At 44.3% G+C, this 16935-nt stretch overlaps 1 protein-coding gene across 3 annotated transcripts in view; it reads left to right on the top strand.

Annotated features, from left to right (window-relative positions):
• rasgef1ba (RasGEF domain family, member 1Ba) overlaps nt 1-12145 on the top strand; it is a 78998-nt gene extending 66853 nt beyond the window's left edge. For all 3 annotated transcript variants that reach the window (XM_064296668.1, XM_064296669.1, XM_064296670.1), the window contains 10 exons: nt 1651-1863; nt 2298-2372; nt 3546-3641; nt 3751-3853; nt 5423-5502; nt 5941-6036; nt 7773-7868; nt 8217-8340; nt 9132-9204; nt 10323-12145. In XM_064296668.1, coding sequence (XP_064152738.1) covers nt 1651-1863; nt 2298-2372; nt 3546-3641; nt 3751-3853; nt 5423-5502; nt 5941-6036; nt 7773-7868; nt 8217-8340; nt 9132-9204; nt 10323-10347 — 981 coding nt within the window. In that variant the 3' untranslated portion in view covers nt 10348-12145. The remainder of the gene's footprint in view (nt 1-1650; nt 1864-2297; nt 2373-3545; nt 3642-3750; nt 3854-5422; nt 5503-5940; nt 6037-7772; nt 7869-8216; nt 8341-9131; nt 9205-10322) is intronic.
• Nucleotides 12146-16935: the final 4790 nt, after the last annotated feature.

Genomic DNA, 16935 nt, shown 5'->3' with positions numbered 1-16935 from the left:
CACTCAACCGTACATCAGTGGTTAACCAGCAGAAGAGTGCAGCAGGGGAAGGTGTATCCAGGGAGTCTTTCTGTTGCCTCTAGTATATCCAAAGTGGTTTCCTTTGGAAAAGGACGTGGTCCAAATGGAAAGCAAATAAAGGTAGCTACATAGCTAAAATCACATGATGAAGCTGTAAACAGGCATCTTTTGTCGAAGCCTCTGTTTCACTATTCAAATTTAAAACGCTTAATGACAGTGGTCATTATGTATACAAATGTTTTGATCTCAGAATGGTTCAATGTGACAGACATTCTGTCGAGCTTTAGAGGTACCACTTCATGTCACAACAGAAGTGGTCATTTTACCACTTAGGTAACCAGTTCCTTACATACAAATTTGGGGCCATCTCTTGCTTTGTGTCAGAATCGGTTAACTTCTTTGAGATGCTGAGGGGCCTCTCAAAGTGCAGGTACCGCTGACTGAAGGTACCTCATTATTGCTGATTGACAGAAGAATTACAGGAAGGGCCACACTCTCCTGCCTTGCACATGACCTCCCCGTACCTGCTGATTAATGGGGTTTGTTTCAACCCATCCACAGATGCCTGTGGCTTTGTGCTGACTGCTTTGGAAACTGGAATAGACCGGACTGGGGAGGGGGGGGGGGTAAACTCCCCAAAAAACTGACAAGAAAAAAAGACCTAGACTTTGAACTCTGGCTTGACACATCCCTCCTACTCACTGAATATGGCATTCCTTAAGACGGCTTCTCTTCAGATCTTGGGCCCTGAGAATCTAGCCAGTAGATGGAATTGCTGGGACTTTACGGCGAATCCTGGGAGAAGTGCATGTTGCCTTGAACGGGCCTCCGCACTCTGTTCCACCCGCCGGGAGAGGAACTAGGGCATGCTTATGTAACCCTCTCCCCCCTCCTAAGTGTGTCAAAGCCTGGTTATCTAACATCACGCAACTCCATATTGAGTTAGAAGAGGCGGGTCGAACCCTGGCGGGACCCCGGCTCTCTGGTCTAGTCTGGTCTGGTCTGGTCTAGTCATGCATTTTGCAAGCTCTGAAAAAAATGTGCAATTCTCTGTGCCAATTAGATTACAGCATACCATTGCTGCCCATTGACAGTGTTCCAGAACTTTCCATTGTCTGGGCTGTGGGGCTCAGCCTTCACACAGTCAAATGCCTTTGTTGCTTTTGTACAGTTATTGTTGTCCAAAATTACTTATAATTTCTTGTATTTAACTTTTGTATATCTGCCAACTTGATGTCAACTTGACTTAGCAAAGACTTGAGTTAAGAGTGGCCTGGTTTAAGACAGTTAATGCTTGATACAGATCATGCAGAGTAAAGATTTCAAGATAATGCATCACAACACTGTTAATACAACTTCACACTAATATTTATTGTAAACAATTGACCGCTTCTAATCTACCAATTGTTGCTGTTTGCTCTGATATCAGCAATAACAAAATATTGATTATTTGTCTACACTGAGTTGGGCTTTCTTGAGGAGTGTTTGGTTAGAAGAAGAATGGTTGCTCTGTGAATTCCTGTGTGGATTGAAGTTAAACCCTTGGGCAAGGAGTTTATCTTCAATAGAGTCAGTAACAATGGTGTTTCTGGCATTATAATTCACGCTGGCCTGCTGGTGTTGTTGCAGCTTTACCGCAAGGCTGTCCAGCAGATGTCCCAGACCCTGATCCGTAAGCTGACCACCCTGAGCCAATACGAGGAGGCGCTGGCCAAAATCAACGCCACGGCGACCGACAGGCTGACTGTCCTGAAGACCAAACCGCAGTCCATCCAGAGGGACATCCTGACCATCTGCAATGACCCCTTCACCCTCTCCCAGCAGCTCACCCACATCGAACTTGTATGTACCACTCGGCAGGAGAGTCTGGGAAATGAAGTTTTTTGTTGTTATTATCGAGCACTGTTTTTAATTTGTCCAATCAGTTGTCTTTTTACTTATGCTGCCGATTGTATTTTCAGTAAAAGTAGCATTGAAGTGATCTTCATTCCTGGTCCTGGCGGGCTGCAGGGTCTGCTGATTTTTTGTTTCTGCCTTAATATCAGAAACCAGTTCAGACCCAAGAAACCAGGTGGGGGGAGTTAACTGTAATTGGCTGCTTTGATTGGTCAATTAACTGCCGAGTAACCAGAAAAAAACAACAGACCCTGTGGCCTGCCAGGACCAGGAATGGAGATCACTGTTGTACAGGATAAACAAGCTCTTCATGTACTTCATTATCAACTACTTATCATATGCAGGTGGAATTAATGCATTTATTTTGTATTTATTTTCAGGAAAGACTGAGCTACATTGGGCCTGAGGAGTTTATTCAAGCCTTTGCTCAGAAGGACCCACTGGACAATGATAAGGTATTGTGGGGCAGAACAGAGGAAGTCCCTTTAGCACCAGTTACATCAGAATTTGGCTAGTCCGTCTCGCGCTGTAGCTCAGAGTGGTTACTAGGTTTTGGCAACTAACCCTGAATTCAGTTCCTCCGCTAATTAAATCCTGCTTCAGTGCCTCAGGGAAGAAAGCTGGCCACAGCTTTGAATATCATCCCAAGATATCAATCTTAATTGGCATCAAAATAGGAAAGAAAATCAGATGTTTCACATTTGTGAGACTCTTAACACACTATGGCATGGCTGTCTGGCAGTGAAAAATTACGTTTTGATTGTACATAATCACTCTGTACTTGGAAGCCAAATACGTCATACGCTCTTATTAAAATGCACCATGTTCTTCATGGTGGAGTCTAGACATGCAAAATAGTTTTACTCTCATCGTTCAGCTTTTTTGAATAACATTCTGAATAGAATTCTCATCAGCGATAGCCTAGCAACCATTCAGCTCCACAAAACCACTGCTGGTTTTGTTTGGATCGCATGGCCCTGGCTTTCGGCTGCTAGGCAACAGGAACCTCTCGGTTTTGGCGCGCTTTTCTTTGTGCTGCCCTGGAACTGTAAGAGCTTTCTTAAGTGAAGTTTTACGCTGTGGATGCCTAGGAGAGGCACGATTTGCCAAAAGCGGCTGTCACTCAAAGGGCCGATGAGCTCAGGATTAGTTGCTGGACAACAGATATGAGGGAGAGGAGTCTATAAATGGAGCTCGCAGTGATTAACGGGTGGAAAATGGACTAAAGGCCGTGTCTGAGTTACACGGTTCTAAGTCTGGTATTACAGATGCCTTTGGCCTCTAGCTAGGGCCTGCTATAGAGTCAAATGCTTTCAGTGGCTTAAATAGAGTTTGCTCCAAATGTTTTTTTTTTATTTTTGGGTTTTCTGTCTGGGGATGGCTACAAACAAGGGAACTAGGGCATTATTTTCATCCAGTTTGTGGCACTGCTTCAGAAAATGTAACCACATCAGTGAAATGCCTATTCTGTAGTCTCTTATTTTTTATTTTTATGCTCCTCTGCCAGTGATTGTTATTATTGTCCATTGTGTGTGTGTGTTTTTAAGAAAAAATATAGTTATCTACAGCACATGTAAGGAAAGGCACTTCCCTCGTTTTAATGGGACCTGTGCTTCCCTCACCCACAGAGTTGCTTCAGCGACCACAAGAAGGCCAGCAACCTGGAGGCGTACGTGGCTTGGTTCAACAGGCTCAGCTACCTGGTTGCCACGGAGATCTGCATGGTGGGTGCATCACCTGGCTATCTTTATCTCTCTCTGTCCCCCCCCCCCCCCACCAAACCTGATGTGGTCCCTATCAGCCAGTTAATCATGTGCCTCTGCTCCCCTGCAGCCGGTTAAGAAGAAGCAGAGAGCGCGGGTCATCGAGTTCTTCATCGATGTGGCGCGGGAGTGCTTCAACATCGGCAACTTCAACTCCCTCATGGCCATTATCTGTGAGTTCTTTTTTTGCGTCTGTTTGTCTTTTCTCCCTTCCAACAGTTTGCCCCAATTTCTGTTCCTCACAAAAAAAGCTTTTGTTCTTGAAAATTCGATCAGCTTATCTAGTTTGTTGTTTGGCACACATTTGTCATGAAGTACTCTCTTCAAATCCTTGCGGCAGTATAAAACATGACTTTGCAGCGATTATATAGCTGTAATTAAAGGTGCTATTAATATGGTTGAGCTAGATTATTTAATTAGTGAGTTTCTCGCAGATAGAGATTGGGGAAAAACCAGCTGTGTGTGTCCACTTCCTTGTTTTGAATACATAAAATAAAAATGGTTCCTCTGCCAGTTTGGATCGATGAGTCCCTGGGCTGTATGCTGTAATATGTGTGGGGTGGCTCAAAGAATCGTGGGTAGTGGGAACCAGCCTCCAGGGTGTCAGGGAGTGTCAGGGGGTGAAGTGGCTGGGGGGGGGGGGGTGGGGGCGCACATGGCTGGCGGTGTGTCCCGCCACAGGCAGATGGTCAGTGCTGACTGACCGCCAAGTTGGGGGGGCCGGCACTTTTATTTGAATTTTTTTTTTGGGGGGGTAGGGGTTTAGGGGACTGTGGCAGCTGTCCCAGCCCTCATTTTCTCCCCAGAGACTCAGCCCTTGGCCAAGCTTTGCGCAGTCTCTCTCTGGGGAGATGGGGGGGGGGGGGGTGAGTCAGACCGGTGTGAAGGCACAGACGTGTCATGGGAAAGGTTGGCGCGCTCCGAGCCGTAGCGCTCGCTTGGTGGCACGTTGCCCTGACCTCGCAGCGAGCGCGACTGAGGCAGCCGCCGGGGGCCAGGCCCGTCGCCGTGACGTCGGCGCTCGTTACAAAGGCACAAACACCTGTCGGCACAGAAAAGCCCCTTTGTTTAAAAAACAAAGAAAAACTAAAGAATCACCACTCGCCCAGCGAGCTAAATGTTGACAGCCATAAAACAATGCTGCGGTCTCAGAACGTTTGTATCGCTGTCAATTTCTAACAAAACCGTTCTAAAAAATAAAAACAAGCCTGGCTCATTCTTTTATATAACTGTGCTTTGGCCTCCATTCATAAGTGATTAACTTTGATGTGAGGATAAGCTGCGAACAGAAGTACTACAGCGCAGTGCATGAATGATTAAAATGGTCTCTTTAAGCAGGGCTTCACAGTAGCGATAAAATGCAGTAGTCAGAGGTGAGGGCGCAATTGCCCTGAGGAGGGTGGGTTTGTGGGTTGAAGTGTCCTGGGGGGTCACCGGGGAGACGTGTCCTTCCACCTCCCTGGATTAACCCCCCCCAGTAGCACCATCTCCCTCACACGCCCCTTCACCATATGTTAAACATAGGATAGGGGGGCGCGCAGAAACTAGCTCCATTGTCCTTCCAGATGCTTCTGGCCTGTCCTAGGGGGTGGGGCGGGGTGGGACGGGTTAAAGGAAGAATGACAAACCGCTGCTGGGGGTTGTTTCTGTCTGAATGGCACGGATGGACGTTCACGTCCTTCTCTTCTCCAACCTACCCTCCTCCTCCCCCACCCCCGTCCAAACTCCTCCACCGCTCACAGCCGGGATGAACATGAGTCCGGTGTCCCGACTGAAGAAGACCTGGGCCAAGGTCAAAACGGCCAAATTCGACATTCTGGAGGTAAGGAAACGTACGGTATCAATATTGTGCTTCATTTACTGGCAAACATCAGTGGGTGGTGACTAAGCATGTGGGCGGGTAACGCTGTGTGGGCGAGCGCCTTTGACTGTGGTTTGCATGGCAGGCTTCATGCTAATTGGAGCATTGTGAGGGGCTGAGTGTGCGTGGGTTCTGGAGGGCGCTCGGAAATTAAATGCGCACTTATACGGGTGACTCAGAACAGGCCTCTGCGGATCTCGACGGTTAATCGAGTTTGATTGCGAGCTCAGATCGTTGGCCTCTTTGCTTTATTTGTCCTTTCAATTTTGGGGGATGTAGAGCTTCGCCATTCAGGGTGTTTATTCTCAGAACATGCAAAATAGAGGTTTTTCCCCCCTGTGGAAGTTCAGTATTTTATTACAAATCAATTCACCCTTTGGTTTTGTTTGAATTCTGCAGCACCAAATGGATCCTTCCAGCAATTTCTACAACTACAGGACAGCACTACGAGGGGCGACCCAGAGGTCCATAACGGCCCACAGCAGCAGAGAGAAGGTAAAAACCCCAAATCTTTCTCCACCCCCCTGCCCAAAATCCGACTGACATCCTGAACTTCTGAAGGCAAAATCCCCGAAGTGAACTTCTGTGCCAGTTCTGACCTACGGTGAGACTGAGAGTTCATGATGTTGTTGTTTTTTGAAGAGTAGAGCTTTATGTAATTTATTCAGCTTGCATCCTCCAAACAGTGGGAGGGTTACTCATGCACTCACAGAATTGTGGAGACCGGTTCCCACAAACCCAGTCACGGCGTTGCGCAATGCACATGTTTTCATTTTTGAGTGGTCATTTCGAAGGGGGCGTTCACTATCTGCGAGTGGAGGGAAAGTTTCCGCTCCAACAAAAATGTGCCCCAAAAAGCCATTTCACAACCAAAAGCAATAAATACTCCGTAATTTTAGTGGTGATTGATTATTATGTAAAAGTAGTGATTGTATCAGGCGTCTGATCTTTCATGTAATCTAAACACAATCCAGTCTGGGGAATGCAAGTGGCTTTGAAAGTAGGCCAGCAGACGGCGAAACGCACAAAAGTAGCCTTTGGTGCGCGTTCCGTTATCAACAGCGCACAGCGTTAAATACCTTATTTACGCTAAACAAGAACTGGGCCTTTCGATTGTTTTGACGGTTACGTAAGCCAGCGTTTGAACCCAAAGGACAGTGGGGGTCAGCTTGCAAGACGGGTCGTCCGGGACTGACGTCAAGACGACGTGCCGTTTCCTCTTCAGACACGTTGTGTTCCCTTCTAGAAAACGTGGCACCGGGCCAGCTCACATTGTGTTCTCGCATCCCTACCGCGACCCGACGGTCCACAGCAGAGCAATAGCCGCTACGATGCCCCCAGCACTTAAGATAAAGAGCGTTGCCAGAATGTTTTGCGCCCCATCAGTACCGATCTCTCGGGGGCGGTTGTGGTGGGCGGTTTGGAAGCGTTCGGCCACGGGGGGCTTGTTGAGGAGAATTCACGAGCCGCCCACGTCTCGCTGGCCCGAGAGAGAGGACTAGCCGACCCAGCATCGACAGGCAGAGGTCATGAGACGAAATGTTCTCGGGCTAAAAACTGGAATCCCAGCCCTTCTGACTTCTTGGGTGGTTCACGGATGGTCACATCTTTCCGAGCATGGCAGATCATTTTTTATTTATTTTTTGTTCTCTCTCTCTGTTACATAACATGTTTTTCCCAGAACGTCCTTACAGCTGTGAGCTCCTTTCACAAGGCGGGACAGAAATAATTCTGTACTTATATGCTAATGCGATTCCTCAGGGCTGAATTTAGCCATCAATGCTCCACTTGAGCTCTTTGGCGATCCTCAAGCAGTACATGCCTTAATTAATTATGGACTCTCACATGCTTGTGATATAGTGTTTCTGAAGATTCTCCGGGTCTGCATTACTGCTGTCTCATATCCTCTTCAATCCATTGTGAAAATTACAGGAAAATTATTGAAATTGAGAAATTTTGACTTGTGGTGCACTTCAGATAACAAAGAAGTAGCAACTGTTTGTAAAGGACAAATGGGTGCAGCCTGAAAAGCCAACAGAAGAAGACTCAAGGTTGACCCTCTTGAGTGTCATCATGGGTGATCCTCTCGATGTCCACCTGTAGGACTCTTGCCTTAAGCTGTCAGTTTTGTCCATTAATGCCACTTCTGACCCATGTTCTGGCCTGATCCCATCCCGTGGACTGTCTGTGCTATTACCTCAGCCTCATCAGTTTTTCTTTTCTTTTCATAGATCGTCATACCGTTCTTCAGCTTGTTAATCAAGGACATCTACTTCCTCAACGAGGGATGTGCCAACCGGTTGCCGAATGGCCAGGTGAATTTTGAAGTAAGTGGATTTTTATGTATTTAAAAGATCAAAGGTTCTGGAGGTTAGAAGAGTTTTGTAGAGAGTTTACAGAGTGAAAAGAAATCAGGGCAGAATAAATGTGTCCTTGAAACATATGTTTTGTGTATAGTTTTCTATGTCAGCATTAAAAAATTGTGTTTTGAGTAGAATCAACTTGTGAACTTTTGTGAACCTTAGTAAGACAAAACAAGATCATGGAAAATGCATCCAAAGCACTATCTTTGGGATTCCTTGAACCCCTTCACCGTGGTCTGAATGGAGCAGGATGACTGAAGAACCTGTTTCCAGATTTTTATAACTTGATGTTTTTTTTTTTTTTAATTACAGAAATTCTGGGAAATGGCCAAGCAGGTGAGCGAGTTCATGACCTGGAAGAAGGTGGAGTGTCCCTTTGAGAGAGACCGCAAGATCCTTCACTACCTACTGACCGCGCCCGTCTTCAGTGAGGATGGTACGTGTCACCCCCCCTCCTCCAATCAGAGCGCTGCGCGGCTCTGATGTCATAGCCGAGCAGGGTTTTTTTTCATGTTTGTTTTTCTGTCATCAGCTCGAAAAGAACATGATCCCATGGCTTAGGTGGCTTTTCATTTTGCATGCTTTCAGATTTTAAGCTTGACTGCTTCACCGGATTGGATTATTATTGGATACCGAACGCTGGCTCCCTCAGCCTCTTGACCCCAAAAACCACCAGGGGAACCAACTGACCCCATGACTATACTCTTTCTCTCGGGCCAATAGGTTAAAAATCTTTCCAAGTTCAGCCCAAAGCCCATTTTAGGTCAGTGTAGACTTGCTTCCCAAGATTGTCCTGCCATTGCATAATATAATAGGTGAAGGACAATTTTGGGCAAAAAACAAAAAAACCCTGTTTAGTCTGGAATTCGATCCAACAAAATCAATCCCTAGAATGGTCACAACCACTATTCCTTGTGTATCCTGGCCTGATTGACTGTGTTTGAGTGATCCTCTTCCAAAACGCCTTTCACTGCATTATTACATTACTGTATATGCATATCAGACACCCTCATCTTGGGCGACCTTCACATTTCACAAGGCATAGTTTTTACAACTGAATGTTAACTGGAACTCTGTGTCTGGACTTGAAAAGGCAACCTTGGGGTCTCCAGTATCTGGCAGCTGCCATGGCATCCTGACTTTGTGACAAAGCAGCGTTCTGGTCTTGAGCTCGCACCCCCTGTTAACATGTGCCAACAGTAACAAGACCGTCTCTTGTCCCCACAGCCTTGTATCTGGCGTCCTACGAGAGCGAAGGTCCTGAGAACAACATGGAGAAGGACAGATGGAAGTCTCTGAGGTGAGGTTCTTGGGTGGTGGTGATGGGGGTGATGGGGGGTCGGCCCCATTCATCAACCCTGTCAAACCAGGCCCCGCCCCCGTTTACAACCTCGCCCGGGGACCGCCTGGGCCCTCCGTCGCTCCGAGTCGATTTGTGTTCGATCGCCGGGTCGCCCTGTGCGTCAGCTTTGATGGACGGGTGGAAAATCACTGCGTTGAACCGAGTTCGCGTGCGTTAGCCTCAGGACTAGCGACGGACTTGCTGACGAGGCGATGTTGTGCGGGCACTGAGACGGTGCGCTTAAAGAGAGGAGAGCCCATCCTCGTTGTGTTTGAAGTGACTTTGCTTTATGAGTGATTTCTTTTTAAATCACAGCACAGACACGGCAAAATACGTCAGTGCTACAGCAAGTTAAATTGCATTTTATATCACAGAAAGGACATTTGTTTTCAGTCTAGCAGCACCAAGTTGATTACCCTTCACACTCATTATTAAAGGATATACCCATTTATTCTTAACAAGCTGAAGACAAAACAAACTGCTCTGTCTTCCGTGCTTTGTTTTGTATTTTATTAAAAACACAGTAATAAATACTAACGACATAAATATAGACAAGATTTTAGTGTCGTGGTACAAATGTATATGAATTTAAGCGGCTGTAGGAAGTGAACAGTAAGCACTTGGATCGTCTCATGACTTTGTGCTGATGCTCTCAGGGAAATCTCATGGCTCTGAGCTGGGCCATGTCTCCCGGTATCAATTCATCACCACATACGGTTCTCCTTTTCCTCCCGTGTGACTCAATGTGTCATTAACCGAACTGGGCCCCCCAACAGCAAAAAACGGTCCATCCGAGATGTGAATGAACCTAGTAATGTTTCAGAGGAAACAAACCCTTGCGTGACCGAAAAGGCTAATCTCGAACGCGGATGGCTTCAGGGAAATACCATAGCATTTCCACTGTGGCGATGTATTATCAGACTTTGAAACAGCTATGTGCTGGACTCTATTGTGATGCGGTTTTGAAACTGCAGTACAAAATACTTTATTTACTTAATAGTTTATTTTCAATATGCAAAAAGCTCTTTATCCCGTCGATGTTGTTCTTAATACGTTTCTCGTTTCGGGTTTTGCAGGTCTACTCTGCTAAGTAGAGTATGAAGAGAAGAAGGTAAACGCTACAGTCGGCCCTTCAGAAGATGGGTCCCTGCTCGACTCAGCTGTGACCGAACAAAGTGAAAAGTATCCCCGTTTGGAGGGGAACGACAATCTTTACATTTCCAGCGAGGACCTCGCCATTTAATTAATTTAGCCCGTCAGGGGTTTTCCTCTCCGCACGGGGCATTTCGGGACCGATTTTTCATCTCTTTGTAAGAATTTGTAGTCTTTTTTTCTAAAGGAAACACTATAGCTGTCAAAGAGAATGGCCCCAGAAGATTCTTTTTGTTTTTTCTTTCTTCAGTCGAAGGACATTTGCGAACAGTCCAGGCAGCAGGAGGGGACCCGGATTCTCTTGCCACAGAATGGTCTGACATTTTCAAAAAGTACGATCGCTTCACGAAACATTGGAGTTTTGCTGCTGGTTGGCTAACTGGAACGGTTCCAAAGCTGCTCTCTTTAAGACCAGCATTATGCTTACTGTGACGGCAGTAGCGTCTATTTCTTAGCTGGAGCATTAATAATTTCAGTCCATAAGCTAACGTTATTTGTAGTTTTTGTTATCATGTACGTTCCTTTTTTGTGTGTGTAAATACAAGTATTGTGTCATTGTTTCCCAACATGGCAACCTGTTTTTTTTTTTTAGAATGAAATATTCTCTCAGGCAGGAAGGCGCTAAATGTGCTGAGTGCATTTAGGAATTACTGATGTCATTTTCTGTGCTGTGCTTTTGTAATACACTAAAACAGGAATGCATCCCACCCAGCCTTCCCTCCCCTGCTTATCTCCAGAGCATTAGCCGCGAGCATAAATGGCGTCTAAGTGTGGAGATACCACGTCTATGTTCTCAATTATCGGTGTCATTTGGGCTCGACATTAGTCGCGTAAGCTAAGTATAGCGTTGGAGTGCTGGTTGCTTCTAGCACTTAAGATAGCCCACTTTTGTCTGAGAAGAGGGTTTTTTCTGAATAACAGAGCCCCGCCCCTCTGATTCATAATGCAGATGTGTAATGAGGTGATATAAGGCTTGTTACAGCAGAGAGGCTTTGTAAAGGCCATAGGGTTTCGGGGCTAACTGTGGCTGTCAATCACCAGTATTTATCAACCAAACAAAAACAGCTCAATTGATTTAAGTCCATGAGTCACTGATGGTACGTGATAGCTCCTCCCACTTTTGGGTTAAGACTCAGTGTTAAGACTTAGATCTCTGGTCATTTCACCAGGTGGGTACTGAAAATTAAAGCTATTTAAGCAAGTTGAAATTGTGAAAAGGATTCACGATTAAACTTTGCATTTGTTTTAACCCTGTTTGTGCAGGATTGGGTAAGCCCCTGTTAAAGTGTGTGTGTACTTTTTTTCCCCCGCCACATTGTCCAAAAAGTATTTATGTTCCCTAAAATTATTTGTCCTATCATATTTCTTATATAATGTACTGATATTTACTGTTATTTTATTATGTTTTCCCTATTTAATTTTGTATTAGATACATAACATATGTTGGTCTGTTATTGCCCTAACTAATTTTCTATTAAAATCTGTGAGCGAAAACATTGTTTCCAGGATGCTCGGACATGAAATGAAGTTATATTTATTGACTGATGTCCAGCTTGCCTTGTCATTTTTTTTTTTTTTAAATCTCAAGTGCTATTGTGTTTAACTGTAAATAATTTATACTTTTTCTGTGCATATCGGTATGTATTTTGACTTTCCGAATGACTTAGAGGAAGTGTTTATACCTGAAATAGTTGTGTAAGATGAAAAAGATGACTAAATAAAAGAAAGTTGCCAGCATTTCGGTGAACCCTCCCACTCTTCCTGCAGTTCATTTTCAGATGTTTGGTGCAGTTGTGTGGCAGCACAGTGGTGCAATGAATAGCACTGTCACCTCACAGCAAGAAGGTCCTGGGTTCTAATTCTGACCAGGGCCTGTCAGTATGGAGTTTGCATGTTAGCCACATGTCTGTGTGGGCTTCCTCCCACAGTCCAAAGAAATGCAGGTTAGGCTAATTGGAGTCTAAGAACATAAGTATGAGTGTATGAATGATGTATGCGATTAGCAATGGATTGGCGACCTGTCTAGGTTGCATTCCTGCCTCTTGCCTAGTGCATGATGGGATAGGCTCCAGGCACTCCTCCCACTCCAGCAACCCCTGATCAGGAATAAGTGGGTTGGATGAGAGATGGATGGATGGATGGTGGACTTGTAACATAAAACCTAAAACCAATCTCAAGTTCCAGTGCAGACATGCATGTCCAATGACACTTAAGATGCAAACCTCTGAGGAAATTTACTGAAGAGAGCCTTGGGCCTGCATTAATGAATTCATTTCAGCATGTACTAAAACATAAAATTCCCATTCAGAAAATTAACATCTCTGTGGATTAAGAAGTAATGACTGAATATATCATTAAAACAACACAAGCAGTGAGCTTGTTAACAACCAATGAACTATTGTTAATGGCTGTTACATCATAGCGTGTATGTGGGTGAACAGCACTATTGGAGAAAAGCTGCCGGGGGGGGGGGGGGGGGGGATCTCTTACTTGCAACAATAACTCATTCTAGCCCAGAGACTGGGTGAGCAAAGACACCCGAACATTGTGTCAGCTGACCAATGGATTTGAAACAACAAATACACAAACATGAGTAATTACTTATTGAAACCACAAACTAGTCGAGAATTATGTTCATCCATGCACGGACAACACATTGTGCAATATCAGAACAGAAAAGGAAACAATTTTAAACTGTGCAGCAGGATTCATAGTGGAATGCGGTATCTGTCTCTAATACAATGTCTTTCCTTTTTTAATAATTTCCGGTGAGTAGTGGAACCCTCAGAATCAGGCATTCTGGAGCTGCAGAACAACAGCTAATCAATTACAGTGTAAACTTACATTGCCATCTAGTGATGTAAGCAACACACTGCATGTACCTTATTGAAATGTGTGAGCTCAACTAAACAGTCCACCATAAAGTTGAGTAATAAATTCCAAATCCAGTTATTATTTATTATATTTATGCTGTTCTGGTTTCTACTGGCATATGAAAGATTAAAACAGAAGTCTGAGTCATCTGAATCAGTATTCATCATCTGCATTCCAAAATTCTGAAAATAGTATGTACTCCACTGTGAATCAAAGTGTTCTGTAGGAAATGGTACAATGGTTCTTTGTTAATAGCATGTTTTCTTTTATATTGATGTGTTGTCATCCGCCTGTACCGCCTGTCTTTTGAAGGACAGACCATAGTGCCACACTGTGGCAGAATTTGAGTATCGCATTATTTTTCCAATCCGTATGGTACCCAGCTATCCTTGACATTGCAGTGACAGCATTAGCGGTGGGGAATGCATGAATATATTTTTCACTGAACAAAGACCTTTTGATTTGTATAGGAGATAATGAGACAACAGTGCTTGCACTGCACACTGTGAGTGGGAGCCAGTAGCTGACTCTGGTCTTGTCACAGTTTCACAATATTGCTAGAATATTTCATTCACATTATCCTAAAATAAAAAAGAAAAGGCCTTGAGCTTGGCCTTGAAGGTAAAAAATTATGTGACTGCCTCTCCTAAGCCTTGGCAGGACTTTCAGAGAAGATTGTCAGTTTTAAACTTTGAGTAAAACAGATAAACCAGCAGCTTGAGAGCAAGCCATCTTGCAGGGTTGGGGGTGATCATAAGGTTACACAAAGGCAGAGGAATCCTTAATTTGTTTCTGAATTAAATCCTGAAACTAATTCTGAATGAAACTGGCATTCAGTGGCCATGGCTCCACATCTTTACAATAATTCTATAGGTGAGAACAACAGTGTCACACACCAAGCGTGACACCCCAGGGAGGGAGGTGCGGCAGTACTGGGCAACACCGTTGTCTGTCGCATGGGGAGAGAGGGCGCCCCCACACAAACATGAAATAAAATAAACTGACACCTTCACCGTTCCCCCTCACGGGTGTCGGGCAAAAACAATAAACTAAAACAACAAGCTAAAATAAGAAAGACAAAAAAAGTAAAACAGAGCAGCGACTTTTCAGTTTGCCTGCTCTGTAGCTGACCCGCCTTCCCGGCCAGGTCCAGCTCCTCCAGCATCCCAGCTGAGGATTTTTAGTGTTCAAAAATAAAACTAAACAGAAATCATAATGCGCTCTCAGTGTTAGCTCCCAGCCTCTGCCCTGAATCGTGGAGAGCAGCACACCTTTAAGCACCTGGGCTAATTAGCTAATGCAAACCAGGTGGATGTGCTCTCACCACCAGCCAGTGCAGCCAAGACCAATCCGCCTCTCCAGCGGACCGACTGCTACAAACAGTACTATTTCTAAGCACCCCAATCTGTCTTTTGCATTGTTTGTAAAAGATTATCTTTGCTTGTGCAATCCAACTTTTTTGTACTCATGCTGTTTAAATTGTCTTATTCACATGCTGAATGAACTATGTAAATCAGGGGTGTCAAACTGAATTTCCAGGGGGCTGCAATGTCTGTGGTTTCCTTTCAGTCAGCTACCAATCAGCAGCCTTGAGAACAAGGTATGGGAATTCTTCAGCCAATCGATGGCTTAAATGAACCACTAGTGCCAATAATTCCCTGGAAACCATCTGACACTTTGGCCCTTCAGGACTGGAGTTGAACTCCTGTGGAGTAAATCTTTCAGTTTTCATGTTTCACTGCACATTTACCTGTCACACTGCAATGTTTTTACATAATTTGGGGTGTGTGTACAGTCAACCGATTTTTCAGTTCCTGCTAATTTTTCAGGATGCAATATGGCATACTTTATTTGTTGCTTTATAAAATCAAAGTGACGGTAAACTCACATAGACTTTGTAGTGGTTACAGAATGACCATTTAAAGAAAGGAGTACATTTAGCAGAATTAATTGATGTTTAATTGTCGCCCTCTTCTGGTTAACACAATTATTTCGCTCTCTTAAAATACAAAATGTACATTAGCAAAAGTTTAACCCAGGCCATTTATTACCAATAGCTTTTCTCTTGACAGCTCTGAACCACAACACTGAGGCAGTTAGGCGGAAAAGACACAGAACATTTTTCATCTCATTATAATTGCATAACCATCCTGTAAATGAGTATTTCCATGCGTGGCTTCCTGGAACATTACATCGGATACCAGCAACTGCCTGGCAACTGTCCCTGCATTAATACCTGGAGTTAGCCTACAGTTGCTACTGGTGCATATTGATGATTAGTACATTATGCATGCTCATACGCCTTCTTGATCTGTTCCTTATGTCCTGCATCCTGTGTGCATCCTGTGTAGTGAAACACAAGATGCGTATGTGCATTCTATTTTCACACATCCTTCCTTTTCACTCATGGTTCCTTTGGTTTTATATCTCGAGCAGAAACTTATTTATATCCCCCCGGGGTTATAATCTGATAAAGAAACACAATCAAGAACTACAATGCAGATCCTTGTGGCTGACCAATTACAATGGTGCATGTTATTGCTAACACAATGAAGTTGCTTATTATGAGCTGTCTGTGTCTGTGATGTGTCTGTGCCTGTGTCTCTGTCTGTGTCTGTGCCTCACACACTCTTGCCTGACACACACTACATTCACACTGTTTGGACTTTGACCAGCACACACCATGTCTATGAGTATAAGACCAAGGCAGACCAATCCGCATGGAGGTCACTGTGTGGCTCTCAGGGGTCAGATTCACCCCCTCTTCAGTTGTTCATGTCGCTTCACTTTCTTGTTATTCGATACCACAGCGCCTTCCCTGTGTACCCTTTCCACATTTTCATTCATGAATACCGAGAAGATCAATAGAGGTGATTTAAAGCACCATCGATGCTGAAAGTATGCCTGCATATTGTCAATGGCAGCAGTGGGCTCCTGCATTAAACTGAGACACCCTACCATAACAACGCAGAGATCTGTGCCTGTATAAAAAGAAGAGGCATAACTTTACACACACAGCCCCATGGATGCTCATGGGTAAATAATACAAACCATTTTTGCAAGGGTGAGATTTTCACTGAATGCTTTGTGCTTTGTTTGACACACAACATTACCAAAATGCCATTTGACAGCTTATTACATGAATATTATTAAATAACCTCCAGCATTAAGCATTGCATACAAATGGGACAATTTATATGATTATTGAGTGACATCAGGTAACTAGTCAGAGCTGATGTAAGAATTTAGCAAGGTTATACAGGAAACAATCCCATTGAATAAGAAACCAGCCTGAATCCCATGTATAATCAAATATTTGAGCTGCCGTATATTTTTCCACTCATTCGGTCAGGTGTTCTCTTGAATAAGATCCATTTGCTAACTGCAATGTTCTTTTGGTGAACTGCCCAAGCAAATAGACCTTTATTTATTAATGAAAACAACAAAGAACTGTGATGTGCTAGCTTTTATTTAATTTCTGATTCTGACGCTGCTTTACAGGCAATATGACACTAGACGATCGTGCTATTATGTCCACATGAGACAAGGTTCAAAACAAATTATATGATCTGAGAATAATGATGCAGACAAAGGGGATAGCAGGCATACCAGTTGACCCATCGCTTACATTGATCTGCAGTTAAGCATTCCTGGAACTCATAA

This window comes from Anguilla rostrata, chromosome 10 (assembly GCF_018555375.3).
Source record: "Anguilla rostrata isolate EN2019 chromosome 10, ASM1855537v3, whole genome shotgun sequence".
Lineage (NCBI taxonomy): Eukaryota > Metazoa > Chordata > Actinopteri > Anguilliformes > Anguillidae > Anguilla > Anguilla rostrata.
This window is presented reverse-complemented; position numbering and strand designations above follow the sequence as displayed.